Source organism: Clarias gariepinus, chromosome 2, assembly GCF_024256425.1.
Source record: "Clarias gariepinus isolate MV-2021 ecotype Netherlands chromosome 2, CGAR_prim_01v2, whole genome shotgun sequence".
Classification (NCBI taxonomy): Eukaryota; Metazoa; Chordata; class Actinopteri; order Siluriformes; family Clariidae; genus Clarias; species Clarias gariepinus.
In genome coordinates, this window is record NC_071101.1 from 20,521,043 (window position 1) to 20,548,768 (window position 27,726).

At 37.2% G+C, this 27,726-nt stretch overlaps 2 protein-coding genes across 6 annotated transcripts; one reads left to right on the plus strand and one right to left on the minus strand.

The window, feature by feature from the left end:
* Positions 1 to 1,857: 1,857 nt before the first annotated feature.
* On the minus strand, positions 1,858 to 10,249 carry kras (v-Ki-ras2 Kirsten rat sarcoma viral oncogene homolog). 5 transcript variants are annotated; one of them, XM_053476398.1, is made up of 6 exons: positions 10,170 to 10,249; positions 8,228 to 8,345; positions 7,064 to 7,242; positions 6,809 to 6,968; positions 3,308 to 3,432; positions 2,862 to 2,985 (listed from the first exon to the last, which is right to left on the minus strand). In XM_053476398.1, the coding sequence occupies exons 2-5, from the start codon at positions 8,336 to 8,338 to the stop codon at positions 3,313 to 3,315; spliced, it is 570 nt and encodes a 189-aa protein (XP_053332373.1). In that variant the 5' UTR covers positions 8,339 to 8,345; positions 10,170 to 10,249; the 3' UTR covers positions 2,862 to 2,985; positions 3,308 to 3,312. The 5 variants fall into 5 exon arrangements, with proteins under 5 accessions (XP_053332375.1, XP_053332373.1, XP_053332374.1 ...); XM_053476399.1 differs by lacking the exon at positions 10,170 to 10,249 and adding an exon at positions 9,967 to 10,163; XM_053476397.1 differs by lacking the exon at positions 10,170 to 10,249 and adding an exon at positions 9,855 to 10,163.
* A 1,885-nt stretch (positions 10,250 to 12,134) lies between these two features.
* Positions 12,135 to 26,469, plus strand: LOC128516197 (ras association domain-containing protein 8). Its single transcript, XM_053490514.1, has 5 exons — positions 12,135 to 12,426; positions 21,426 to 21,577; positions 22,138 to 23,099; positions 23,859 to 24,009; positions 24,809 to 26,469. The coding sequence occupies exons 2-5, from the start codon at positions 21,475 to 21,477 to the stop codon at positions 24,919 to 24,921; spliced, it is 1,329 nt and encodes a 442-aa protein (XP_053346489.1). The 5' UTR covers positions 12,135 to 12,426; positions 21,426 to 21,474; the 3' UTR covers positions 24,922 to 26,469.
* The last annotated feature ends 1,257 nt before the right edge of the window (positions 26,470 to 27,726 follow it).

Below are 27,726 nucleotides of genomic sequence, written 5' to 3' on the forward strand. Positions count from 1 at the left end.
CATCACATTGACATTCCGTTCCATTTTATGCTGGATCAAATAAATTCGTTTTATGTGATGTTTTCTTTAAACACCATTTGAAGGTGGACCACAAAAGAAAAAACAGAATATTTCTAAAATATTATAATACTAAAAAGAGCAGCAGTTACTCTAACTCAGCATAATAACATGACAAAATGCTGGTCCCATTCATCATCCCAATCTTTATAAAAGATACGTACGTCCCAGTATACTAACATTTTCTACAGCTCTTCTTAAATTGGTTCCAACCAAAGTAAAGATTTTCTGATAACTGTAAATGATTTATCACACAGAATAAAATATGCCTTACTTAACGTTAAACCTAATTTGGAACACTGACTTACAAACAAAATGTATAAAAGATGGATTTGAAGCCAAACCATGGGCTGAATTTCATTTTGTATGGTTGATGTAATTACGCCTCCAACCTCTGAAGGATGATCCAGTGCCATAGATTAAATCAGGGAATATCCATGAGTGTGTGGAGTTTTAATTCCGTAAGAGATAGAGGATGAGGGACTGTGTTTTTATTAATGGGAAGAGTGCACTCTCTAGTGGACAGGAATGAAAATTAAATTTTATTCACAATTGTGGGGAAAAAAAAACATTTTGAAGAATCTCTTCTCACAAGCTCATTTCTCTGAATGATTTATAAACCTTAATCTCAACTCACACAATATTATGTTTGCCATGCATAATTAAGAGTTAAATTTGCTTACTGATTTCCGGTGCAAATCAATTTAAAGACAGCAGAGACAATATGAGCAGACTTAACCAGCAACGTAATTCAATTTTATAAATTAAATGAGAAAATAGTAAGGAATAAAGGAGTCACCACACGCAGCAATCAAGAGAACAGGATATCTATTTCAGCTCTATTAAAATGACATTTATTAACATAACCAAAAGGAAAAAAAAAACACCTAAAGCACAATTTACAAAATATGCATCTTATTGTATCACAACTGTACAAAGGTTGTTAAAATACACTCCAGGTATACATGAAGTACTTTAAGAACTTTCTCCATTGGCACACCACGAACAGAACAGAAAGAGACGATAAGAGTAAGATGGGTGAAGATACAAAAATGACTGCTAATTTGAATACAGTGTGAAATCAAGTTACCATACCTTAATGGGACAGAGGTAAAACAACAGCTTAAAACAGCCTTTACCTGGATTAACATTGCATAATAACGGTTATCCTGATTTTGTTTATTTACGTGTAATTGCCTCCTTGCCGATGCAGCATTAGCGATAGATCTCGTTAACCATGGTAATATGATAGAATAAATGAAATAAAGCACCGATTCAGGATCTGTGATTCAAGGGGTGGAAAAATGAATTCAAAATGGCAACATAATTTTAACGGCTCTTACAAATGAAATTTTGATTGCTTTTTTTTTTTTTTTACATCATCAGCCTTTTGAGTTAAATTAGCAAGAAAAGGCAGGTTTGTGTATGCCTTAGATTCGTTCATAGCTTTGCACAGAACCCCACAGCCATGCAGCTACTACCGGATGTAAGCAGCTTGGGTTGTCAGTTGGGTCTCACTGTGACCCCATTCATGCAGCTGTTTGAGACACGAGTCATTTGTTGTTGTTTTTTCTGATCAGCAGATAGATAACATTCAATATAATTCTTATTGAATTCGTATTAGTGGTTGGTTACATTTACATCAAAAATGCATTTTACTTGATACAACAAGGGGGAAAACGTGTACTGCAGATCAGACTTATCCTAAAAACCCATCTGCAGATTCTTCAGAGATTAAAAACTTCTTATAAATTCAATAACCACAAAACATAAGACTGGGAAACCTACCATTTAAGCTGATTTACTCTAAGCATTAAGTCTTTTTCATTGATTACTCTATTGTGATTTTTCTCTAAGCTAAGTGAATGTGGAAAATCATTAAATTAAACTGAACACTGAAAGAAACATGTCTGCAAGGAGGGAAGGGAAAAAAAAACAATACTTAATTGGGTAGGAATTTCCCACTTTGAGAACAGGGCCTCTTTTAACACAACATTTTTACATTTCCTTGCCTTTCTTAGGAAATTACACACAGAACAGCATGCAAATAAAAACGCTGATCAGGGTTAAGAGGTTACCATCCACACACACTATTCAAAGGCATAAAATTGGACTACAATGGACGTTCACATGCAGGTTAATATAAATCTGACATCCCAGACAGGTAATCCATCTGTTACACAGTGGTGGAGATATCAAAATATTACCCCAAATAGTGTTGGTCCTAAATAAGGATATTATAGAAGGATATATACTGCTCATTACATCATATAACCAAATCAGATTTAACAGTTATGGGGTCAAGGGTAAGATATTGAAAGTTTTTTTTGTTTTTTAAATAAAAGTTGAATATGGAACAGGAACTTACTTCTATGCAAAGTTCACTGCGCTATTAGTATTATGTGCGGCAAACTGCAATATTCATCTGGATATCCTTTCATTTATACTGCACAAAACACTCCTCCACAGATTTAGTCTTAATTCATATTAAAATAACCCTTAGGATTCTCTATTCTCTTTCCATCTGCTAAACAAGAAGCTCTAGGTAAATATTGGGGGGAAATACCTAGAAAATAATAAATCTAATTTCGTCTTTGGCTGTAATTAACCGTTACAGAGTAATTCAGGACCAACACATTGGGGCATCTGGCACTAGACAAAAAAGAGCTTATTTGTTTGTAAGATAGCAAATGAAGGGAAAATAGGGATCCATTCTGTACTCTGAAGAGGCTAATAATTTAGTGTAATGTACAAAATGCAGTTCTTTAATATTTCAGCTGTTCAGAGTTGATACTGAAATGGAGGCATTATTCACATTAGTATACACTTTGTCTTGGACTTCTTCTTTTTCTTCTTGCCCTCCTTGCTCATCTTCTCCTTGTGCTTTCGAATTTCCCGGACTAAAGTATAAAAGGCATCATCAACCCCCTTTAAAAAAAAAAAAGAAAAGATGCATATTTTTAAAACAGTTATGATACAAAATGACATCCTGCTAGCACCAAGTAACTGAAAGAAGAAATAAAAATCAACATTTGCTAGAGCCATGCCTTTTAGCTCCAGACAGAAGTTTCCCATGTAGACCACATTTCCAGTACAAGACCTAAGATTAACTGCTGATGTAAAGAAAAGTTTGAACTCTGTTCCCCAGCACACCACCACTGATTGGTTAAAGAGAAAAGTGAACCATTAGACGGAGATCAGAGAAGCTCGCAGCAGGCCGAGAGAAGGCCCGAGCTCAGCCCGAACTTACCCCACTCACATCACAACACATTTTTTAAGCTTGATGCAGCTCGGCGTCTTTTCTTCTTTGCTGAGTTTTTTCAGGCGGTATTGCCTGATCTCCCGGACCAGAGTGTAAAAGGCATCCTCCACTCTCTGCAGTGCAAAACACAACTCCCTTCAGCATCAGGGGACGCACAAGGGCCGATACAGAGAAGAGCATTTGCAATAGGGAGTGTGGATGATTTAGGCTCTAGTTTACCACTGGGTGTCACTATTGTCAAATTCACACTAGTCCACAAGCATCATGTCCACAATCCATCTGCGCTACCTGCACAACTTCTACTGCCCGATGTGCAACATATGTGTGTCAATAAAACATGGGGCAACATGAATAGCTGTAATGGAAAAACTTTTTAAAAAATAATAAAAATTTTTTTTTAACATTGCGTAACAGTGACACGAGAAATATACAGCCTTTGCTTAAAAAAAAATAGTTTCATCACTCAAAAATGCAAGCACTTCGCTAAGAAACTATTTATTGCTTACTATTTTAAAACACATCAATTGCATATAGAAGGGTAAAGAGATGTCTATGCTTACAGTTATACAGCCAAGTGGGAAATAACTAGAGACAACACATTAAATAAATAAATATAGCCTATACTGTACATTTTATGCATATCTAAGTGAAACTCACAAAAGGCGAATTGCATCTGTTGGATCCAGTGTGAATATACCTAAATGTATTAAATCATCACTACCACTTGGCAAGCAAATTTAAAATCAACAATTAATCAATCAAGCAATAATTCATTAGCTAAATTGAAATGTAATTATTATCTATTTTTAAAGCATTTATTAGTCTGAATAAAGCAAAAAACAGCTTACAAATGTAGAATTCTGGAACTGAATAATTTCCATTCAACCGTTTTAAGCAAACCATTATATTGATTTATGCAGCCCATCTCAGATCAATATTTAATTAGGATAAATCATCAGGTTAGCTTATAGCTTAAGAAACACAATGGTATGATTGTGAATGCAGTGTAAATCCTGTTGAGATGCCAGACAGCGCATGCAGTGATGACCAAAGGCAGAAACGGTGTAAATTAGTCCTTTTTGCGATTTATACCCATCCCCATGAGTTGTGATTTAAGCACTGCAGAGAGACAGACACCATAGAAACCCCACGCAGAAATGATTAACACCTTCCCTGTTCGCCATTCAACACTGTCATTTATCAGAACGACCCAAGTGCTGCCCTTTTCTAATGAAACAAACCTTACAGTGCTATAGTGCATAAAGACGTTCACAATATGCACAGCAACACTGTCAGAGTTAACTAATCAGCTCTTTAAATGAAAACCTGGTTAGGGAAATCTGTTGCTATAATCAAGACTGAAATATAAATGGAGACAGTTATTGTACTGCAATTAGCTATTTCAAAGTATACTAAGTAAAAACTAGTTGAGCAAACACATTGGTTTGTGTATGTACCCAGGTTTGTGTACGTATCCCATGTATTTTCCACACACACACACAGTCAAAAACCCTCATCTACATACCGTACATGTCAACTAAACAATGTGGCACTAAACGTCTATGCGTTAAATATGTACTTTTCTGCATTACTTACAGTACTGTGCACTGCACTTAGAAATCAGTCCCCAGTATATTTTGTAATAATCAGCTGATATAATAAATGCATAAAAAGATGAGTCATGGCCATCTCTCTTATGAGATAAGAAATCAATATTTTATGATGTTGCGCTCAGTTATTTAATAGTACATACAAAAAAAGCACAAACATGCATGATGCAATACATCACGTCATCCCAATATTAATCAGTTATAAAAAATAAATAATATCAAATAAAAGGTAAATCCTGCTTGAGAAAAACTGTCACTGTGCCACACTGTCAGGCATACCGTTGAGTTGCACATGTGCACTTTGTGAAACAGGAAAGGAAGGATTAAAAGTAGACAATTTAGGAAAGATTACAGAAATTCTGTAAAGGGATAACTGACACTAGATTTCCTATTTAAGTTGGGAGTGTGCTGCGATTATTAAACTGCAGTTGTTGTACAACAACCAACAACACGCTTTTAAAAGACACATTTTTAAAGACGGTGAGAATGAATACTTTACATAAATCCATAATATCTAAAGGCAAACTCTGGTAATTGTGCTCAAGATTGAATGATTAATTTTTTTTAACTATGAGATTGTTTAATTTAGGAACTGAATACAGGAAGAGACATGTTAGAAATCATTTATGCTAAGTTTGAGACAAGTTTTAGGGCCTAAAATTTTAAGAATGATATCAACAATCACTGGGTCTCTTGATGACCTATGCGAGATGACCTATTAAAAAATCTGACGGAAGCAAAAATGAGGTAGGTCACTGAAGGTACTTGCATTTTGAACTGAACTTTAATGTAAACTATATACTCTACTATAAAATATAAAGCTATATAGTAGATATATAGAGTAAATATATACGCCATAAAAAGATGACTTTTGTTTTTAGGAACATAACTTTGTTTAAAAAAAATAATAATAATAAATCATCTCATCAGCCAAACATGTGGTCCCACTATGGCATTTAGCACCTTACGACCACCTACGTCACCGATGCCACAGGCCAGTCCCGACTGTGCACAGGACCCAGAACACAAGTGGTTAAACATTTTTGCAATGTTTTTATTTATATTTCATTATTTACTTTGATCACTCAGTACGATCTTAAAATTTGCTTAAAAAAAAAAAAAAAAAAGCTAGTAGTCAAGTTCAAAATCCAACCAGAACTGATGCTGTATATCTTTAATGCGCACAATTAAACTACGAACATTAGCATTGTGTTGTAAATGTCTGTATAATTGTGACAATTATTATTTTAATAATATTGCGTTTGCCATTATTAATCGTTAAAGCGTGGGTGTTTCAGTCACTCCGAAGAAACGCCCATAGATTTATCATACCAAGAGAAATGTCACTTGTGTCACAACACTTGTTAGATGTCTCAGGTATTTTCCCAGACTTTTGTAAAGTCTAATGTTATAGCTAAAAAATACACGCTCAGCTGCTTGATGGGAATATTTGTACAACCAAACTTCACTTTTTAGGCAGTGTATTTGTAACAAACAAGGAAAAAAACATGCTTGGTCACGATTTGCACTATGGTTAAACTATGGTGACAAGTGGGTTAAATTATTCAAATGATCCTACATGTACTTGTCTTGCAAGTTTCTGTGCTTCATTGGAATGGTAATTTTAGCTTTTAGCAACTTCATGCACATCTTGCCATCATTTTTACCTTAAGAGTTAAGCTGTCTCCATTACATTTCAATCTCAGAATTAATTTCAAAAGTAAAGTGAATACTGATTATGATGATAAATCATGGGAATTTCTTCCAATTCGTGTTTAATCTTAATATAATCTTGAAATAAAAAAAGTGATGCATTTTGATTTCCCCAAAGTTGTACAGTAAAAATATTGGTGATTTACAGTTCCCAGGTCATGCATACCTGTCTCGTTTTTGCTGAGGTCTCGATGAAAGGAATTCCATAGCTACGTGCTAAATCCTGAGCCTGCTTGGTATCCACTGTGCGGGACGGCAGATCACACTTGTTTCCCACCAGGACCATGGGAACATCCTCGGAGTCTTTTACCCTCTTAATCTGCTCTCTTTAAGACCACACAAACATACAATATGATATTGAAATACAGCAGCGCGTACAAATTAACAAAACAACACAGAAATCATAAATAACTGCCCTTACCTGTAGTGGTGAATGTCCTCAAAAGACTTGGTGTTATTAATTGCAAAGACACAGAGGAAGCCCTCCCCCGTCCTCATGTACTGATCTCTCATGGCGCTGTACTCCTCTTGACCTGCTGTGTCCAGGATGTCCAATAGACATGTCTCCCCGTCAATCACAACTTGCTTCCTGTACGAGTCCTATGAGAGAGTGGTAACAACTGATGTCATCTTATGTCCGTGGCTATTTCAACATAGCTTATTCATAAATATATGTTTATATTTATATTATGATATGTGTTACATGCCTAGCATCTTGACCCCATGGTGACTAACATCAGCACTTTTACAGCAGGGGTCGTTAAAGTAACCGGATTTGCCACGGTGTATAAACAAACAAAAACCTCAGCATTAATTTTTTGCAATTTTTTAAAATTTTGTTACCATCTACCTATTTAATTATCTTTTTTTAAGTTTTTGTCCAAGCAAGTTCCTTCCCACAGTCGTTCATTTTTGTCTGACTGTGACTACCAAAAATTTCATAACGCCCTCCCTCTGGACTCGCCCTAAATCACACTACAGCAACCTCAGCTTCTCAGAGCAGGGGAAGCGACTGCACTGAAAACATTTTCCTCATGTAATCTTTAACTGTTGCAAAAATATTGCATTGCTACCTCTGCATCATTGTGAATCAGAATGTTGGAAATTTTATGGGAAAAAAATATTTGGGATTTTCTTATAATTAATAACTTTGCTACTTTATATATTTAATTCTTCAGTGGGAATTTGATCAGTTAGCTAATTCTGTAATGCTGTGAAACCAGAATATTTTGAGTTTGAAATTTCAAACCGCAGCACAGTATTATACAGTAATCTCACCGACACACTGTACAAGATCACACAGTCCTTGTGTGCCACTAAACCTGATTTCAATTTTCAGAAAACAGAAAGATGGCGTCCTATAATTATTTATTTAAAAGTTAACACAGATACATGTGCATACTGAAACCATGATGGGCCTTCACCAGGAAGTTAGCAGTCAATGGCTGAAACCAGAAAAACCAGCTTATGTTGTATCTTTTTTTTTTTTTTTTTAAACGTTGGAATACTTTCACACCTTTTCAAATAATGGACAATAGGTGTGTTAATACATTCTCTTACAAAAACAATAAGAAGCATATGTTACCTCTATTGTAGGGTCATATTCATCTACGAAGTGGTTCTGGATGAGCTGGATGGTGAGAGCGCTTTTTCCAACGCCTCCAGCTCCGACCACCACCAGTTTATATTCCGTCATTCTTCACCTGGATGGAGCACAGCACAAAAAAGCCAGTCAACAACTGTTCACATTTACGCACACGTCACAATTCTTAGATCATTCAAAATCCCACCCTTTCTCGAAGTCAGCTGTCCAATTTATGTGCAGATGGAAGAATATAAGCGTTAAACAAAATTCTCTCTCTAAAAGAAAATAAATTAATTAAATTAAATAATATCTAAATAGAGATAACCAATGCCACTCTGGTTATCTGTATATACAACACCTTCACCATCATATAAGATTACGTCTAGACAATCACAACCTCTCGCACTATATCGAAAGGCGTTACAACTTTGATCATTTTAGGAATAAACATTATGACAAGTTCTTCGACCATGAAATACTGTGACTTCATCGATTCCTGAAGAGTTTTGATGGTGAATAACTCCAGCACTACCAGAAACAGTCTGGACTGAAGTACTGTAGGTGAGAGTAATCCTGTCAGGGTGTTCAGCATTACACACAGAGCATGAAGCGTTCGAAAGAGAAAAGCTTTGCAACATATTTGCAAGACATCAAAGCCTCAGTGATGAATTTAATCTAAATTAAGACCCGCTTCCCGAAGAACCGGAACCTCATACCGTCAAGCACTATTATTTGCATCTTGAACTCATTCATTTAAGAAGTTCTAAAGAAAGTAGAAGTGAAGTTGTCACGACGGTCAAACACCACCGTCACACAATACACGGCACACGGTATGGTTTTGGAAAACACCGGTTTATCTCCTGTGTGATACTTTGTAACCACTGCCCTGCATGCAAAGCGATTACACAGAGCACATCAGGAACTTTGAACACACACACACACACACACACGCCCGCCCGCAGGCCTAACTCGCGCGCAGCCTGATTCAAGAAACGTAATGAAACGACACAAAAACAGCTTAGGATTCCAGTAAAGGTGAAGAAAATGCACTGGTTCACAGACTAAACCTGGAAAGCCCTGGGCGGCGGGTAGGCAGCGGCGTTGCTGGAGATCTGGGAGCTTGAAGAAGCCCCGCCATGGCGCATAGCGCTAGTGCACTGCAGGGCCCAAACAAACCGGGGCGTTCTTCACTGCGCTCACATTATACATCATCCTCACCAACAAAAACAGCTCGCTGATTGATTATTAAAACTAATCACTACATTCGTGCACTGCCTTCCCGCGAGTTCCGCCTGTCCTTCTTTTTTTCTTTTTTTTTTTTTTGTTACCTTTGGCGCTGCAAGTTCCGCGTCCGAGCCAGGAAAAAGGCGAATAAAGTTGAGCTCAGCCTACAGTCCTGTCCTCAGACTCGATCCTGCCATTCTCACAACATGAACCGCTGCGATAACTCCACCAGCCCGAGGTCGCACATGTACCGCGCTTACATATCACACATTCCGCGGACAGCGCGGCGATCCTGTGTCTGTCTCTCACTCGGCCTGTTCCGTGCACTCGCCTGTACGGAGGTCGTTCTTTACATAAATATGGGCGGATACGGTGGAGCCAGACTAGCGCCAAGATCACTTACCCATCCACCAGTGCACAATGCTTTCTCTCTCTCTCTTTCTCTGTCTTTCACTTGGTGTCAGTGCTTCTCATGTATATATATATACGAACTGCAAGATGCCTAAAATACGTACATTAGCTGTGCAACCGGTTTCTTCTCAACGTCAGCTTGTATCATTTTAATGACGAGCCTTGCCTACGGGGAGCTGTGCTTATACACACTCCAGATCAATACTCGCTATAATCAGTGACACACAACGAGCTGGTCATTTACAGATAAATTACTTTTAGTGTTACATGTTAAACTGTGCAATCTAATAAGGATGTATGTGCTCACATCTTCTAGTGTTGTATTATGAACCGGCTTTTCACATGATCCTCAGAAATCCGCAGCACAGCACTGAGTGTCCCTCTGTCTTTAAATAGGTCCTAAATATAACCGGGACGTGCACAACACACGTCAGCCCTGCGTCTCGATCTGATTGGTTCATTAACCGTGCCAGTCATTCAGGCATTCAGGCGTGTAAGTCCCGCCCCCCGACCAATAGGTGGACATTAGTGGAAACGGTCATAACGGACAGCGCGCGACGCGTCTCCTGGCCGGAGCAGCAGAGCCAAGAGCTTTAAAATAACCACAGCACACGGGCTATTTACAGCTGCTCAGCTTATTGCCCCACACTGTATACCACACGGATTTACCCTCCTAAAGTGTCTTACACCATCTGCTAAACACTATCAGTGTAAATATCAGGACTACCTTTTTAAAACAGGAACAATCACTATCTTAAGCACTGACAATCAATTTAGATAAGGAGGTTTAATGATCAGGACAGAACATTTACTACACTCATATACAAGGATTATTATGCACGTCTTGTATTATTATTATTATCATTATTATTATAAGCAGTAGTAGTGGGAGGAGTAGAAGAAGAAGAAGTAGGAGTAGTGTTGTTGCTGTCATATGGTTCTATAGCTATAACTATTTACCTAATTTGTTTTATCATAATGTATTGACAATAAAAATAAGTCTTAGTAGTAGAAGAAGAAGAAGAAGAGATAGTATTATTGATTTCATATGGTTCTTTAGCTATAACTATTTACCTAATTTTTTTATCATGATGACAGTAAATATTATGAGTCTTTTTTCTTCATATTATTATTATTATTAGTAGTAGTAGTAGTAGTAGTAATAGTAGTAGATTTGTTTGTTTGATTGTTTGTTTTACTGTACTACACAATTGTAATTAATATGTAACCACATGTATATTATGTTACTATCCTTGCTACTTGATGTTTGAAATTCCCTTCAGGATAAAGTTGGTTGGTTTGTCTGGGTACTCCAGTTTCATCCCACAGTCCAAAGATATGCAGATTAGACTAATTTGAGTTCCCAAATTGCCCGTAGTGTGTCAATGAGTGAGTGACTGTGCGGCCTTGTGATGGATTGCCACCCTGTCTAGGGTGTACCCCGCCTCGTGCCCTAAGCCTCCTGGGATAGGTTCGAGGCCCCCACGACCTTGAATACAGGATAAAGCAGTATAGACAATGAGCAAGTGAGTGAAAGTGATTTATTATCATGTAAATATAATAGGTAATTATTATTTTTATTATTTTTATTATGTCCCCGCGACCTAACTTTGGATAAGCAGTTGAAGATGGATGGATGGATTATTATTATTATTTGTAAGAATTTTTTTGTTTGGTCACAGATTGATACATTCAACACACACACATACAACACAACTGCCGTCCTAATTTCCACTTACTATTATTATAACCTGTTGTTTACTGCTGCTGCTGTCGTTGTTGTTGCAGATGCTATTTTATCCTTGAACTATTAAAGAGAAGCAATACCAGAGTTGGACACAAGGTGTCAGTATATCCATTAACCTTAACTTGGTGCCTAAAAATGGCATGTTAAGAGCATATCTTAAATAATTTCGTCTGGATAGTGTGAAGTTTATTTCTCCTTGACGGAATTACACTCGTATTCACAAACACATCCATGCTTTAATTCTTTTTGAAAATAAAATGCAGCGTGGTGTAAAACAGACTCCTAGCCTGTGCGTTCTCCACTACTGCATTAGGCTGCAAGTGACCTGATGTATAAACCGCAGTAAGCTACAATATATATTTTTTAGTCCGAAACGAAAAGTGCAAATCACAAGTGTCCGCGGTGGGTGAAGGTGACTGTAAATCAGATCGGCGCTCAGGTTTCTCTCAGATTTTGCGTCATTTTCTCCTTTGAGCAGCTTGTGCAGCTTTAAAATCGCCCACAATGCACCGCGCTGTCCCGGAGCCGTTGCCATGTTAGAGCAGTATGGGGGAGTTTCCCGCAGAATGCGCCGTTACACAGCGTGAAAACTTTTCCCTCTGCTCGGCAGTCAGCTCGCTCGAGTCGGTCTCCTGCTACAGGAAAACCTCCGTGTCTGTTTACAAAACCGTTATAACGGATATCCCTATGCAGCGAGTGTGCTAATGGGCAGGAAAATGAACAAAACTGCGTTTCTTCATCAAACTTCAGACGCGGTAACGTCAGGTCTGGGGCAAACCGTCAGGACGTGTTGTTTTCTTCAGGCTACGGATTAGAGGTAAGGCTAAAAACGGCATTTATTATTAAACACACGTACTAACATTAGGGACGCTGATGATCTGGTGTACTGAATGCTCTAGTGTAAAAAAAAATATGTAAAAAGAAATAGTACACACTGATGTCGCTATTGCTCAGCACACTACAGTCATAAACAAGCTGAGATTTGAAGTGTAGCCTGAAGACAAGCTGAGATTGAGCCGGGATTAGCTCACACTGATCACACTGCACTACAATCTGCTTAATACTGTAACTCTAAGAGCATTTTAGTCTTATCATATTCATTTACAATCTACATACATATGTTTTATAACAGAAATACAGATTGAGCTCAACAGATTAACTATTTATGCTGGTCCCAATAAAAGAAAGCAATAAAATACCAGTTATCAGACATGGTAGCATGTTTTAAACACAAAATAGTCTCAAAATTGTCAAAATTATCACTTCATTTTCATTTATTGCATATTGATCAGAAATAATTATTTTCCTGTTTTGCCTTTACTCAGCCTGCATCTAGTTTATTATTAATATTATTATGATTCTTATTAATATTATTAGTTTTTTTTCTCTTGATTCGTCTAACTCGAATTTAAAAGTAAGTGTATGCTTTATTTTATGTAACAACTAAACCAGATGAGATCAGAGAATATTAATATTAACCATCTGGACAAATCTGGCTATATATATATATAATTTTTTTGGGTCGGACAGCACTTTCACTCCTTTCAGAAGGCCAGCTCTTTTGCTCTTTGCAATCATGGCAAAAGAACAAAGCCAGCATTATGCGCAGCTCAATGTGCCATCCAGATGTTAGCACGTCTGCCAGTGCTGACCTCCATGTTGGGGAGGGTGGCGGCGTTGGGGGATCCTTGAGTTTATTGAAACGTCCCAGCCAAGCCGTCACTCTGACAAAACTCCGAAAAAGGTTTACAAGGAAGCAGGCAGCCCTAGCTGCTGTGTACTTAAATACCACAGAAGGTACGCTGTTCTTCTCCATGAACGTCTTGGAAAGGAAACGCTTCTTGATGCGTAATTTCTCTCATCTGAGGCCTTGTTTTTTTAGTTTCTTGGTGGGATGATTTTTCCAACAAAATTCATCAACTCAGAGAATTAACAGAATTCACACAGCTGACTAAAACATTAGGTGCTTTTACAAACTCTTAATCGAGTGCTGCATCCCTAAATAGCAGTAATATGGTCCAGTTTATGCTTATGCTAGAAAGCCAGATCTGATCTAGCAGGATGAGAAGGTGTTGCCATTAATCTGGTGGCATAATTTATATAAATATCTCTTGAGATTTCAGATTAAATACTTCTTCCTTGAATTCTCTTACTAGATCGAACAGCCCTCAGGTTATTGTTTTACAGGGATATGCGAGGGGGGCTGTTTTCCTTCCTCTCTACACACACACACACACACACACACACACACAAAGACACACATAGAGATTTTGCTGCACACACATTACTTTTTCTGAGACCGGTGGAGGGTTTTGGCTGTGTAAATTCTCTCCTTTATTTCCCTCCTCTCACTGTCAGCTATTTGCAAACCCGTACATGCATTTATTTTTGAAAGTGTCATCATTTTCGATCGACCTTCACGGTTCATCCGAGTCAAAATACTGCTTTAATAATCTTTGTGTAGTAGCCAAAGTGGATGTGTGTTCTTGTTGTCATCCACATTCAGGCATGAATACAGATTGTTGCTTCTCTAGAAGGTGCTTTGTGTATGCATATCCCAGTAGATGATAATGACTAAAAGCAGATGTATTAAACAGACACAAATTTGAAGAGAATCAAATATGACACATTGAGCTGACAAGTCTTAAATCTATTTCACTGAGCATCAAGGCTTAATACTGGTGTCAGCATGACATCATTTACGACTATTTTACTGCCACTCATTCTAAACTACAAGCATATAAGATGTACTGGAGGATGGTAAATGCAGACGTCAGTGGTGCTCTTGTTAAGGCAAGGGCAGTGCGAATAGGAATACTTATCTGAATCATGGCTCATAGCATGCATGTGGTGTGGAATGTGCAGCCTGAATGTTATCACTGTCCATGGTGCAAGATCAAGGCCATTGTTACCTGATTAAATCCCTGCATGCATTAGCAAACATACAGTCCCAACACCGGTTAACGCAAAAAAACTTTATTGGACTAGTTTTCATTTAAAGTTCTTCTTAGCTGCATGTTTTAGTTTTCATCTTTCCACATGTGTAGAATATATCGTCAGGCAAAGCTAAGTTCATCACCCTTTCCCTTGTGCCCCTTTTTCAGTAGAGGGGAAAGCAGTCTGTTTTAGGGAACACACATGCTGTTTGTGTGTGCATAAGCAAACAAGTGTGAGTGTCTGGATCCATTTCAGACGAGGCCTGCAACCAATTACTTCAGAGTGCATAAATTATTAGTAATTATGTGTAGCATGGCAGTTATAGCAGACACAAGCAGAATAAAAAGTTCAACAGGAAACAGGACAAACAGTAGTTTACTCATTCTGCATAAGTTCAGGTATGTTATAAATGTATCTTTAATATGTAATAAATATATATTTCTTCTATATCAGCGTTCTCTTCTTTGTTTAGAGGTAAAATTTGTCGTTCTTTTCTCGTTCTGTTCTTTCCTGTCATGAGTTAAGCCTCTTGTCTCCTGCAGGACTTCCTATGTCCTTTGTGTCCTTTTTTCTGGCAAACAAGGGTAGTGTTCTTTGGAGGCGAAGAGGGGTAATGAAAGCGAGCTATTGAAAAAGAACATTTTGAAGGTTATTTTACTTGTACATAAGGCTGTGTGAATGTACTGTATATAGCCTGCACTATATATTATATATGTACTAGGTACACTACACTGATTTCGGATAATTTTTCAGTTGTTGCAGTGAGCCCTGAGTATTATGCTCAGATATGTTCTGTGGTGTTACTGTATTGTATAATTGTACTATAGTTTGCACCATGCACCTGTAAATATGATGTTTCACTCCACTGTGTTCCTGTGTGTGTCGCAATGTTATACAGCACCGATCGATTTAACATTTGATCGATTTGGGAATTTATTTTGAGGCATGCATTTAGTGAGGTGGTCTGCCAAGTGAGGTTTTAGTAAGAGATCTCTTCCAATTTTGTCCAAGTTTTTTGTTCGAGCCTTTTCTTCTCACTTCCTGACAACCAAAAAAAAGAGACTCTTTAGACTTTAGCTTGCTTTAGAAAGTGATGTTGACATGGCATTTACGGATTAGGTTTAAAGTGGTTATAAATGAAGGTAAATGAATTAAAATGTCACCGCACAAGACTGTGTTACAATTTACCTTTAGTTTTAAGAAAGCAAAAAGAATCTTAGAAATGTCTGGTATAAATGTCTACAGCATTTTACTAGAATATCAACACAATGTCTGGATGTCGTTCGTTTCCTCTTGATGTTTCTGTGACTCAATCACAATAGGGTGTAGTCAGTCTGGGTGGAGTGTTTTTTGTTGTTTTTGTTTGTTTGTTTGTTTTGTTGCCTTATATAGTCATTATATAAAATCACTTGATAATTGTGTTGGCAAACAGTGAAAATTCCTGAAAATTAGAAATGAAGCATTTTAAAAAGTGCTCATCATACAACAACAAAAAAAAAACAGAGATTCATTGTTGGAAATGATTTGAGATAATGAGGAATTTACCAAAATATATTTAAAAATGAATGAGGGTTAAAGAGTATAAAGGGGTGCTAGTGAAGTTCGTGAACATAATGTTTCCTAAAAAAAATTATAAGAATTGTTTTGAAAAAAAAAAAACTGAAACTGTGTTGATATTAAAAAGAACATTTACTGAAGCATTCAGACTTCCAGTGAAATCTATTAGCCAAACATAGCCAAGCTTAAACTGCAGCCTGGCAGCTCATAGAAGCAGTGAATAATAAGATCACATGTTTACTGATTTTAGGGTATACTTTCCATTTAGGGTAATTTTCAAATTATGTAATTTAAGTTTATGAGGTCATAAAATGTGTACACTCATTTTTATGATCATTAATTTTTTAGTATTAAAATGCCATGTCTATAAAGAAATCAATATACTTTTCCAAAAAGAGCCAAGGTGAATTATTTGGGTAAATATTGCTTGATTATCTGATGTTAAACTCAGCAAACCCTGCTGCAAAGTCAATCTATGATTCATGCACAACATATCCATCATAATGTTTTAAATGTAATATGTCCAACCAGCTTTAAAAAAATGTAAACAAAAACAATTGTGCAATGTATTATTGCAATGCTTATTAAAAAGTCAACAAATCATAAGTCAAGTCATAAAATCATTGTAATGATGGATTTGTCAGGTCTGTGCTGATTCCCACTCCAAGCCTTGAATCAGGAACCTTCCAGTTTGTCCTTGCATTGGTTCTGGACCTGGTGTGAGAGAAAAGTAAACAACAAAGAGCCAGAAAAGCTATCAGGTTGCTATCATTTTTGTCTTTTGAAAAGAATCTACTGATCACGATGCTCCAGAAAAGTTTTAAATGTAGTATGAGTGCACTTTAACTCACATAAAAAAATGTTACATAAAAAATACTACTTGCATAAATGGAGAGTGGGTAATGCTGAAAGGTTGTATCGTCTTTTCATCTTGAGTTTCTGGTTAAAATGAGGCCAATTGGTGTCTTTTAAAGCAGTATAGATATATGTTATTTTAACCTTATTTAATATTTTATCCTATTTAATATTAAAATACTAGATTTTGCGATGATGGTGTGCTGTATGCACAAATGCCACATTTGGTTGCATCTTTGTTGTGCTTATGCTGAGCCAACATCCATGCTACTTAGAGTGGAGCAATCTCATAAGGTGTTCTCAGCATCCAAGACAGAGCATATGGCACTGAACACTAAAACAGATATCTATGCCAATAGCAGCTCCTATATGTAAGATAATATAATATCACGACTCAGAATAAATGCCATAGAAATGATTTCTGACATGTGGGGGAGACTTCAGGGTTTTACATGAAATATTGGACATATACAGTATACTCATCAGCTGCCTTATTGGAACACCTGCACATTCTTGCACTTGTCTAATCAGCCAAAGGTTACACATCAGCATAGTGCATAAAATATTGCAGATACAGGTTTTAGGTAATGTTCATATTGTACTTTAGAATAAGGGGACATATTATGTGTGACTTTAACTGTGGCGTAGCTTTTGAATATTTTATATTCATATATATTCAAAATATCTCATATATGAGATATTTTTATACACACAATAATCTCTAGAGATTACACAAAATAGTGCAAAAAAACAAAAAGTCATAATGCGAGTTAAGACTCTGCAGGCTGAAATACCTTGTTGATGAGAGAGGTCTAAGCAGAATGACCAGGCCGGCCTTAGCTAACAGGAAATCTTTAATAACAAGTAAACTAAAGTACTCCATAGTGTCTCAAAATCTGAGTGCACAGATTCGCCCTATCATGGGCATTTACAGTTAAAGACTGAAAAAGACTAGGTGGTTTTTTTTTTTTGTTTTGGTTTTTTTCTCCCCTCCCTAAGATTAAGGTTTGGGTGAGTCTGCTCCCATAATTCTCAGATTCTTATTTTTGGCTAACAGGAATGGAACCTAATGGTTTTCTGTTGTTTTAGCCCATTCACCTTGATTTTAATGTTTTCTCTGTATATACTGTACACTGCCTGACCAAAAGAATTCACTGTTTCAGATGGGCCAAGTTGTTGGCTTGCATCAAGCAAAAAAAACATTAACATTCCTGAAATTGGTTTAAGAACTGTTCAACACATTATTACAATCTGTGAGAATAGTGCTGAACTGTCCATTTCATAGAAGAAATGCAATCAGAAAAAATCATGAATGTAGGCCACTTAAATGTTTTGTGCTGTTGCTGTGTAAAAAAAAAAAAGAGATTTTCTACACATACAACTTGAGGGAGTACTCACAGGATTGGAAATAAACAAATGCGTAAGCATAAAAAAAAACACTTTTTAGTAGGATTGGAGGGGGGTTAGGGATCTATTCAGTTGTTTATCATTTCTTTTGTGTGGCAATTCATACATCACTGACTCCAAAATATATTTTTTTAAAATGCATTTTTAATGTATTTATATTTTTTTATTTGAGGTCATAAAATGTGGCAGGTCATCTGTGACATTGGCAGACAGGACAGCATCCTACACTGAGGACTTAGTATTTGCTACGTTTGTTTAAAATTGTAACCAAATCTGAAAAAGCATGGAATTGTCATATTTATAAAATTGTGATACCAACAAAATTGCAATACAAATTGAACTGGCATCTAGGTATCGTGATAATATCTTATCAGCTGGTCCCTGATGATTCCCATCCCTACTTGTTAGAGACTAATCAGAACAAAAGGGGATTGGACTTAAGCAGTGGAAAATGTGAATGCAGTCTGATGAGTCAAGATTGACCCTATTCCAGAGCAGTGAGTGCATCAGGAAAAGTATATGAAGGGAAGTGCATGAGGCGATGTACCCATCATGCTTAGTGCCCACTATACAAGTCTCTAGAGACAGTGTTATGGTCTGGGGTTGCTTCAAGTCCCTGAATATACTAAATGACCAGGTTACTCCATTAATGGATTATTTTCTTCCTGGGATGGTATGAGTATATTTTAGCATGCATCAAAGCTTTGGATGAAAAATTAGAACGCGCACTTTTTTTCTTTTCTTTTTTTAATACCAGCTGTGCAATTATGTATTTAATAATATGTAATTGATTTATGCAATATAATTCATTAATGTTGTTAAAAATATGTTGGGTAACTTTTTTTTTTTTTTTTTGCTTTCATCCAGTAGGTCTTTGTTACCACTACTAAAATAATAATGACAAATGATAATAATAATAATAATAATAATGTAGAATAATTTGATAAAGACAATTTTGTCATATGCTTTGCTTTGAAAACTTTAAAATTGTAAAAATAGAAAAACGCTTACCTCAGGACATTGGTGGTATTTATCGCTTATCATTCAGTTCCTAAATTAAATACCTAAATGTACAATATTGATGGTACCTCAGCAAAATTTATTTTTTGCTTGGAGAGTCAGTTTGGCCAGAGTGCTTCTTTATAGTGTAAACAATTGAGTAATTCAGTGAGTTGCCTAATATGAAAGCAGCATCTCTTCCCAGATGTCTTTATAAACATTCTGAACTACACAAACAGATCTGAATAGTTCAGTTATTAACTCACTTTAAGCAGTAACATTGTTGACTTTATCAATTAAATTGGTATTTTTTGGTACATCATACATCCTCACAAGGCTTTGTCTTAAAAGAGTTATCAGCAGTAGATTCAGTGCTGGAACAGGATCTGTGTGATATTATTAGCAGAGTATAGCATTTCTTCGAGTGGAGCCTATGGAGGCGTTCTGTGGTCTTTGGCTGACAGAAATGATCTACTTTTCCATTCCAGTGCCCTGCACACACAGTAAATTAGCCGTGTCCCATTTGGAGAGGCAACTGTTTAAAGCTTTATTCTTTTGTGAAATAATGAATAAATGAGCAGACTGTTTGTACTGACATTAACAGGGGAAGTGAGGTGGAAAAAATGATGACGTTTTCAGAAAATAACTTTTTTATGATAATTATTACTATCGTTATTATTATCACCTCCTACTAATAGACATAAAGGTGAGTGAACAATCTACACAAAGTCTGATTTTTTTTTTGTAGCTGTTCGCTTTAACTCTGTGGCTTGTGTGATCCATGAATTTAGTTTGTATGAAAGTTGAAACCAATTAAAATAAAAAAAAAAGTTATGTTACTTTTACACTAATATTATGCTGAACATTCATAAAACTCACAACCTGTCTTTTGTTTTTGTTTTTTTGTGAAAATGTATTCGTCTTTATTACTAAATCCTTTCCTCAGCAATTGCTGCGAGTCTACATTTTGTAAAAGTATCCAAAAATAGTTTCTAAGGCATATGGTTGTCATTAAACTTAGCCAAGCTCATTAAGCAGAAGTTGTATGCTACATCTCAGAAGAACATATATGCACTATGTTGTGAGATGTGTATGACTCATTGTAAAAATAAAAAAAAATCGAAAGGATCCTCCTGTGGGTCTCTCTCTCTCTCTCTCTCTCTCTCTGTCTCTCTCTGGTTACTACTTTTATATTTTTATGCACTAAGTGAAAAAGCTGGCTTGGGCCCATGCCTTTGTAGCCTAGAAATACTCGTGTGAGTGGGAGGCGCAAAGAGTCCAGCTGGTCCCACAATCCCCAGTGTGGCCATCTCTACAACACAATACCAAACTTGCACTGATTTATGCCTAAAGTGTGTTCTGCATTAAAACAGCACATTCAGGTTTTCATCTCATTGTTCTGAAATACATTATGTAACAGTGACTAAAAGCTTGTTGCCTTGCAAAAGCTGTCCTTTGTTACTAAAACCTGGGGGATATTGTTAGGAAGGAAGCATGTCCATCTAAAAACATGCATGCAGAGGTCGCTTGCTGGCAACATAACTTTACTAATAGACTTGTGATTATGTTTCCTCGATTGAGGTCTTTTTTTTTTTCTTCTTCTTCTTCTTTTTCACAATTAATCAACATTTGTTCGAATCACAAATGAGCTTTGTACTGTGGCATGGACTGGTAGTTCATAACTGTAAGAGGTTTTTGAGCAGTTGACTGGAACGCTTAAACATTTCATTGGAACATTTAGTAGGAAAATGTGAAGCCAAAATTTATATTTACCATATTTGCTATATTAGAAGCCGTCTTTTGTACTGCAATATAATTTTCAGAAAAAAAATCCTTTAAAGCATTAAACATGACTTATTCTAATGATTATACTTGCTTTAGAAAGTGAATATACATATTGCTTCCTTTACTTGTCATGTTTTAGAGGATTTGCCAGAACTAGATTCAAAATGAAAAATCGTGCTCTAATGTGTCTGTGGTGCCGTACCTATGGGCGTAGGAGCAGGATTGTGAGCAGTGTGCTGTCTGTTGACCAGTGCTAATAACAGCTGCCCCCTGCAGGAATGAAGGAGCTTAGCTAAAGGCCCAACACTGCACCGCCTGTGTCAGGATGGAGCTGAAGGTTTGGGTGGATGGAATCCAGCGAGTGGTGTGTGGAGTCACCGAAGCCACCACCTGTCAGGAAGTGGTCATTGCACTGGCTCAGGCTATAGGTGAGTAATATAATGTTAGCAAAGCTATACTAATTTAAATAGTGGCCTAAACATTAAGTAGAATCTTAATATTTTAAATATTTAATCATTTATTTTTTTAATGTTTAAATATTTATAACTTATAAAGCCTTCTGTTTAAGCAGTTTGACTCTGATTTTTTACTTACACATCCACACGTCATTGTCTGAGCCTTTCTCTAAAGACTCTCAAAGGCATGTGTAATCTTTCTACACACACACACACACACACACACACTTTAGCAAGAAATATACTAAGGCTGAAAAAACGCCTGGTGAGATGGAAACTCTGACTCATGGTCCTGCTAAAAAAGAAGTAGAAAAAGGGACTCTTAAGCCTTCCATTAGGGTTAACACTTGATTTATTTCCATTATTGCTTAAGCTTATGCTATTACTTATCATTAGTTGTGGTTAAATGCTTACTTAACTTTTAACTGTAACTTTTTAATTTCAGCAGCTGCTCATGTTCATGATGAGCGATGTTAATTTAAGGCTGAGGTAAACTGGATTTATATATTTTAATGATATTTCCTTTCTGCAAGGTCGTACTGGACGCTACACACTAATTGAGAAATGGAGAGATTCTGAACGACACTTGGCTCCTCATGAGAGCCCTGTGGCCTCGTTAAACACATGGGGCCAGTATGCCGGCGACGTCCAGTTCATTCTGCACCGCACTGGCCCTTCTCTCACAGAGCGCCCTCCGTCCGAGGGGCCCCCAGTATCCAGAGGCCCTGAGCGTGGCTTGCATCGCCAGAGCCTCCCTATCATGGCTAAGCTTCGAGCCCAGGGTGAGCGCTCTCTCCGGCGACGTGAACCACGCCGCAAATCCCTTACCTTTACTGGGGCGCCACGTGGCCTCAGGGACATCCTTAATGGCACCCGGATTGGAGACCGAGACTCCAAGCGTTGTGTTGTTCTGATGAACAGCGTCCCCCAAAGCTACTCCACATCCCCACGGCTACCTTCAAGTCGTGTGGAGGAGCTGACCCGCCTCGTGAGGCTGCAGAGGGAGTCTTTGACTGTTCTGGAGCAACGAACAGAGGCATGCGATGCGGAACTGCAGGCATGGAACCAAAAGAGACCAAGTAGTGAGGACTCCTGGGCACTCATGACTGAAGAGATGGTGCGTCTAGAGCAGCAGCTGTGCCGGAATCAGGTGGAGGTGGAGGAGGAAGAATTTTGGGCCAGCGAGCTACAGATTGAGCTCGAGAGCGAGAGGCAGCTGGAGGATCGGCTGCAGGAGGTGCACACTCGGCTTAGAGCCTGCGAGACTGAGCTCGGGCAGAGGTTGACCCGGCTGCATGGCATGGAAGCAGGGCTGGAGGCCCAGCGGCAGCAGGAGCAGACGAAGGGGAACCAGCTGTGGAGCGAGGGAGAAGTGAAAGCTAGGCTGCAGACAGTGAAGGCTGAACTTAAGGCTCAGGCCCAGCACACAGCACAGCTGGAAAACAGCTGCAGGGCTGTGGAGAGGTCATTGAGTCAATCCAGTAAGAGACTACAGGTAGGTTAGATTGATAAGATCTTTGTGGGAATTTTATATTAGAAATAAAGCAGTTTTCACTCTAGCTCCCCTGATGACGGTTTTTAAATTGCTATCTAGTTAATTCTCTGCATATGTCTGGATAAGATGGCAGAAGATGACCAAACTAGCTTAGGTTTTTTTTTATCTTTTCTTAATATATACAACATTGAGCTCAATTATGTCTTAATAAATGTAAGTGCTTTTTAAATTTTTTCACTATTTAAATGTACTTTTTTTAGAACCATATATATGTCATTCTGCTTTAAAGGTTCCTGAACAGTATTATATTGTTATATTATATTATATTATATTATATTATATTATATTATATTATCAGTTTAACTATTTAAACTGAGGATTGTACATTTAAAATTGTACAATGAGAATGAATGGTAATGTTCACTTTATGTTTTGACACCTGGTAAAAAAAAAAAAAATCCTTATTCGAAAGATCTCAGTATTTTGATAATTTACATTTAAAATGCTTTTTTTCCGAGAAATAAACATGGATCCTTATAAACATGCTGCTTTTGATCACACAACCCTGATGCTGAGTATTTCTCAGTACTTGATTTCTTTTCTGACTGAACTATGGAACATGAATGTCACAGTATTTGACACAAGGCGATTTATGATTTTTCATAGAACTACTCATAAGACTCTGTAGAAAACCCGATAACTGAAATGAAGCATGTATCAGGCCTTTCTTCACAAAGCAAATGTACTTATTTTTCCTAGGAGAGTCAGTATGAGCTTGAGCAGCTGACTAAAGAGCTGAGGCAGGTGAACCTTCAGCAGTTTATTCAACAGACTGGCACAAAAGTGACCGTGCTGCCTGTGGAGCCCAGTGACATGGAGGCCAACGTCCCCCCTGTGCCTCAGGAATCAGGTACTCAGAACCTCATCCTTTCCTCTATCTAGTTGCATAAGTACTTGTACAAACTTTCCAGTGGAATCTTTATAAAGAGACTTTTAGAGTAAAGGCATATACCAACCATCTTTTGAGTTATTTTTAACAAGTTAGCAATCGCAGTAGCAAAAAGCATAATTGTTCAGCGCTGTGGGCAGTAACTCGCTGTGCGTTCATGCATCACACATATTATTTTGGCTCTGACAGTAAGACTTGGAGGCTTTCAGATCCCCCACTGGGAGCTACATGTGTTCCACCCACCTCCATTCAGTGCTGGTTACTGTGGCAACAGCTGCTTGGAGATGGCCTGAGTGCCGTTATTCACCTTAGTAGCCAGCAGGAGCGTGTTAGGTGAACTAAGTCTTTAGTCTTGAGGCATGCACGTAAAGTTTTGAGGCATGCACACTGTAGTGCTCTTCTCGCATCATTTGGCTGTAACTCAATAGAAATAAGTGTGAAGTCTGATTACAGCTTTGAATTTTATGTCTTTGTTAACTAACTAAGAATTTAGACAGGAATCTTCAATAAACACTTCATTGTTGGTTGTAGCTGGTTTCTGGAAGTTGTTTATCTAACATAGCAATCCGTTTAATGTTTTATAGTTAGAATGAACATATCTTAAATTATAATTGTGACCTGTTACTTTTTTCCTGCTTAACTGTTTCTGTAAGGGTTAGTAAAAAATCATTTTATCTAGAGAGAGTCACATAATAATAATCTTGCCTGATATTGATTGAAAATGCAATATCAAACCAACTGGTTTTTTCCCCCCCCACAGCACTGACTGGTTCCCTTAAGCGCCAAGGCCCATCTCATACAGTGGGAGTTAACCTGCGTGTGCTACACAGCCCCATCACCTCAGCCCTCAACCCTGAGGGCATCTATGTGTGAAGAACAGAGGAACACCTGCAACCACCTTTACACAGCCACTGAAAAACATCAGAGTTCATGCGGTTAAATGAAAACATAGAGTGATGCATCAAGACTGTTTTGAAAGGCAGTCATAGGAAGTGACTTGCTGGTAAGGGCCAGTAGTTGATGTTTGTTCTTGCCATGTCGGACAGTTGATGGAGCAACACAGTAAGAAGCAGGGAAGAGATATGAAGGTATACATTGTTTCGGTAATGGTAAACTGGAGATATACCTCAACCCAAGACCCATCTGTTAGCTGTAATATTTCTGAACGCTGATACAAGAATGTTTATTTCCTATATGGAACCTATGGAGCAACAGGCCTGCATGAGGAAGGATGTATTAAGGATGACTTACTTCAGAAATGTGAATATATTTTTGCAAAGCTGTTTAATCGTTAATTCATTCACAAAGTGAGTTGTTCCTGTAAGCAACGTGATACATGCACCTTTCTGTCTTTACTGTGGCATCATATTTTATGCTGAGGTTTATATTTTGCCACAGTCGGTATTATATTTCTTTGCGTACTCCACATTTAGATTTTTTTAGCGATGTTGAGCCAAAGATGCCTGCTAATATGTATATTTTTGGTAGCCATAATCAAACTGCTTGGATGCAGTTTTATAGCAATACGTTTCTGGCTATATAATTAGCTAATTTTTATTATGTTTACCCTTTAGGTTTTGCTAATATCTAGCTTATGCAAGACAATTTGCCATGCACGTGTGTAAAACTGAGCTTTGCATAGTATTAAATGAACTTTGCAGTATTACAGTATATTATGCTTGACAAATCATAGATTTGGCTCTGTCAATTAACCAGTTTATAACTGTTATAATTGTAACCAGTGCCTTAAGTCTTTAATGAAGCATTAACGTGATCAAATCGAGATCAAAATGGTGAGCTCTCAAGTATGTTTATATTTGGAACAGAAGATGGTGAACTAACATGCATCAGTTATTTTGGTCTAAAAACACATTAGCTGTGTTTGAAATCCCTGCATTTGTTTACTCATTCATTTCATTTTCTTTGCCCATACTGTTACACAAAACACTGAATAGGGAAAGTGTGTGAACTATGGCATCAACCAGGTTCCGAAGCGTCAGGCATGCTAGCATAAAGTTTTATGTATCAATATACAGTATGTAAAGAAATCAAGGCTTATTGCCTTGTGGTCCAATGTTAATAAAATTGCATTGTATATAGGTCATACATCAAACATGTACTGTAAATGTTAAACTATATGAACTAGATGAAAATTCAGGTTGGGCAATAGCGTTCCACTACAAGTTGGTGCATGAAATTAATAGGGATTCCAGACACAGCCATTGTTTCTTTGCGCTAACTGCTGCGTTTTATGCATTGTATGTTCTTGTGAACGGTGTCAATTTTTAGTTTCTTTAATTTTTTTTCTACTTTGAAACTCTATTTTAAAAAAATGTAATGCCATGCATATGTAAATTATACATATTGCTTATAAAGCTCTTTGTGTTTTATTGCACTGCATTTCAATATTAAAATCAAATTAACACAGATGTGGTAATCTCTTCACTCTGAATATTCATTCTATATCCCTTTGTCCTGATGACAGACATGGCACCTATTTTACACCAAATGTTAAACTGAAGAATTGCATAAAATGCTAATCCATCACACAAGTGTCTAACTGTTTACTCTCACGAGATTTATCATTCATTGAAGGTAAGATGTGGCCCTGAGGAGCTCCAGCCAAGCAGCAGACTTCATTTACAACCAGACTCCTGTTCAGGTGCATTTCGGGGCCAACTGTGGTGGTCCATCATGGGGTTGGTACAAAGTGCGCTACTTCCACATCCCAGTTTTCTCATCTCTCAAAACTGTAAGCAAATTCCTGTATCCAGGTTTAACACATTATGAACATCATGTCTGTCTGTGGAAGGGACAAATATGTACTGAATCTTTTATTAGGAGTTTCACTACTTAAGAGCAAAATCTAAAAAGAAATAACTTATAAAATGAGAGGGAAAATAAATACTGTAGTATTACTGTATACTATACCATGCATAAATACTAGTTTGCTGCCTGAAAGTATAATATGTATTTTACATAAGATAGTTTAAGAAATCTTACTGGATAAGAGGCATTCCATGTGAGCTGGTATAGAGTATAACAGCACTGGGACATTTAACTATGTGTCACTCTGCTGTACAGGTGTTCTTAGAATTGTTCACCCCTCAACAAGGGCACTACTTGTGTAGAGCAAGAGAGTCTACAATCTACATAGCACAATAGCTGTCTAATTTATGCTATTTGGGACAGGAAAGGTTAGTTAACTGAGGATGATAATAAGTGGAAACAAAGAGAAACAAGTTTTACAGGACTGTTTAGCACCTTGATGGTTTATTCTCCTTACCTTTTGACTACATTGTACCAGTGAAAAATTTAACTAGCAGTGCTGATATTCAGTACTACAGCACTCCTTTTCATGTGATATTGCTTTACTGTATCCTACAGGTTAATCTTCTTGCACTATTGTTCTATCTTACATGTGATTTTTTTACACTCCTTTACATTATGCTTTAGGACAGGCATGCAAGTCTTTCACTGGCTGACTGCCTGTTTGAAAAAATAAAAGGAAAAAATTAATGTATAATTGAATACTGATTATTAGTATCGTGCCTGGTAATACTCTCAAATACAGGGCCTTTATTTTAATTAGATTTGGCATGTTTTTCATTCAGTATAATACAATGATGTAGTTTATGTAGTAAATGCTTGTGGTAGTAAAATTGCAAAATATTATGT

Coding starts and splice junctions, on each gene's coding strand:
- kras (XM_053476398.1), bottom strand. CDS start 8,338: ATGACGGAATATAAACTGGTGGTGGTCGGAGCTGGAGGCGTTGGAAAA. Junction 6,969..7,063: donor GAGGACATTCACCACTACAG/GTAAGGGCAGTT, acceptor GTGGTCTTAAAG/AGAGCAGATTAAGAGGGTAA. Junction 3,433..6,808: donor CCTCAGCAAAAACGAGACAG/GTATGCATGACC, acceptor TTTGCACTGCAG/AGAGTGGAGGATGCCTTTTA.
- LOC128516197 (XM_053490514.1), top strand. CDS start 21,475: ATGGAGCTGAAGGTTTGGGTGGATGGAATCCAGCGAGTGGTGTGTGGA. Junction 23,100..23,858: donor AATCCAGTAAGAGACTACAG/GTAGGTTAGATT, acceptor TATTTTTCCTAG/GAGAGTCAGTATGAGCTTGA. Junction 24,010..24,808: donor CCCTGTGCCTCAGGAATCAG/GTACTCAGAACC, acceptor CCCCCCCCACAG/CACTGACTGGTTCCCTTAAG.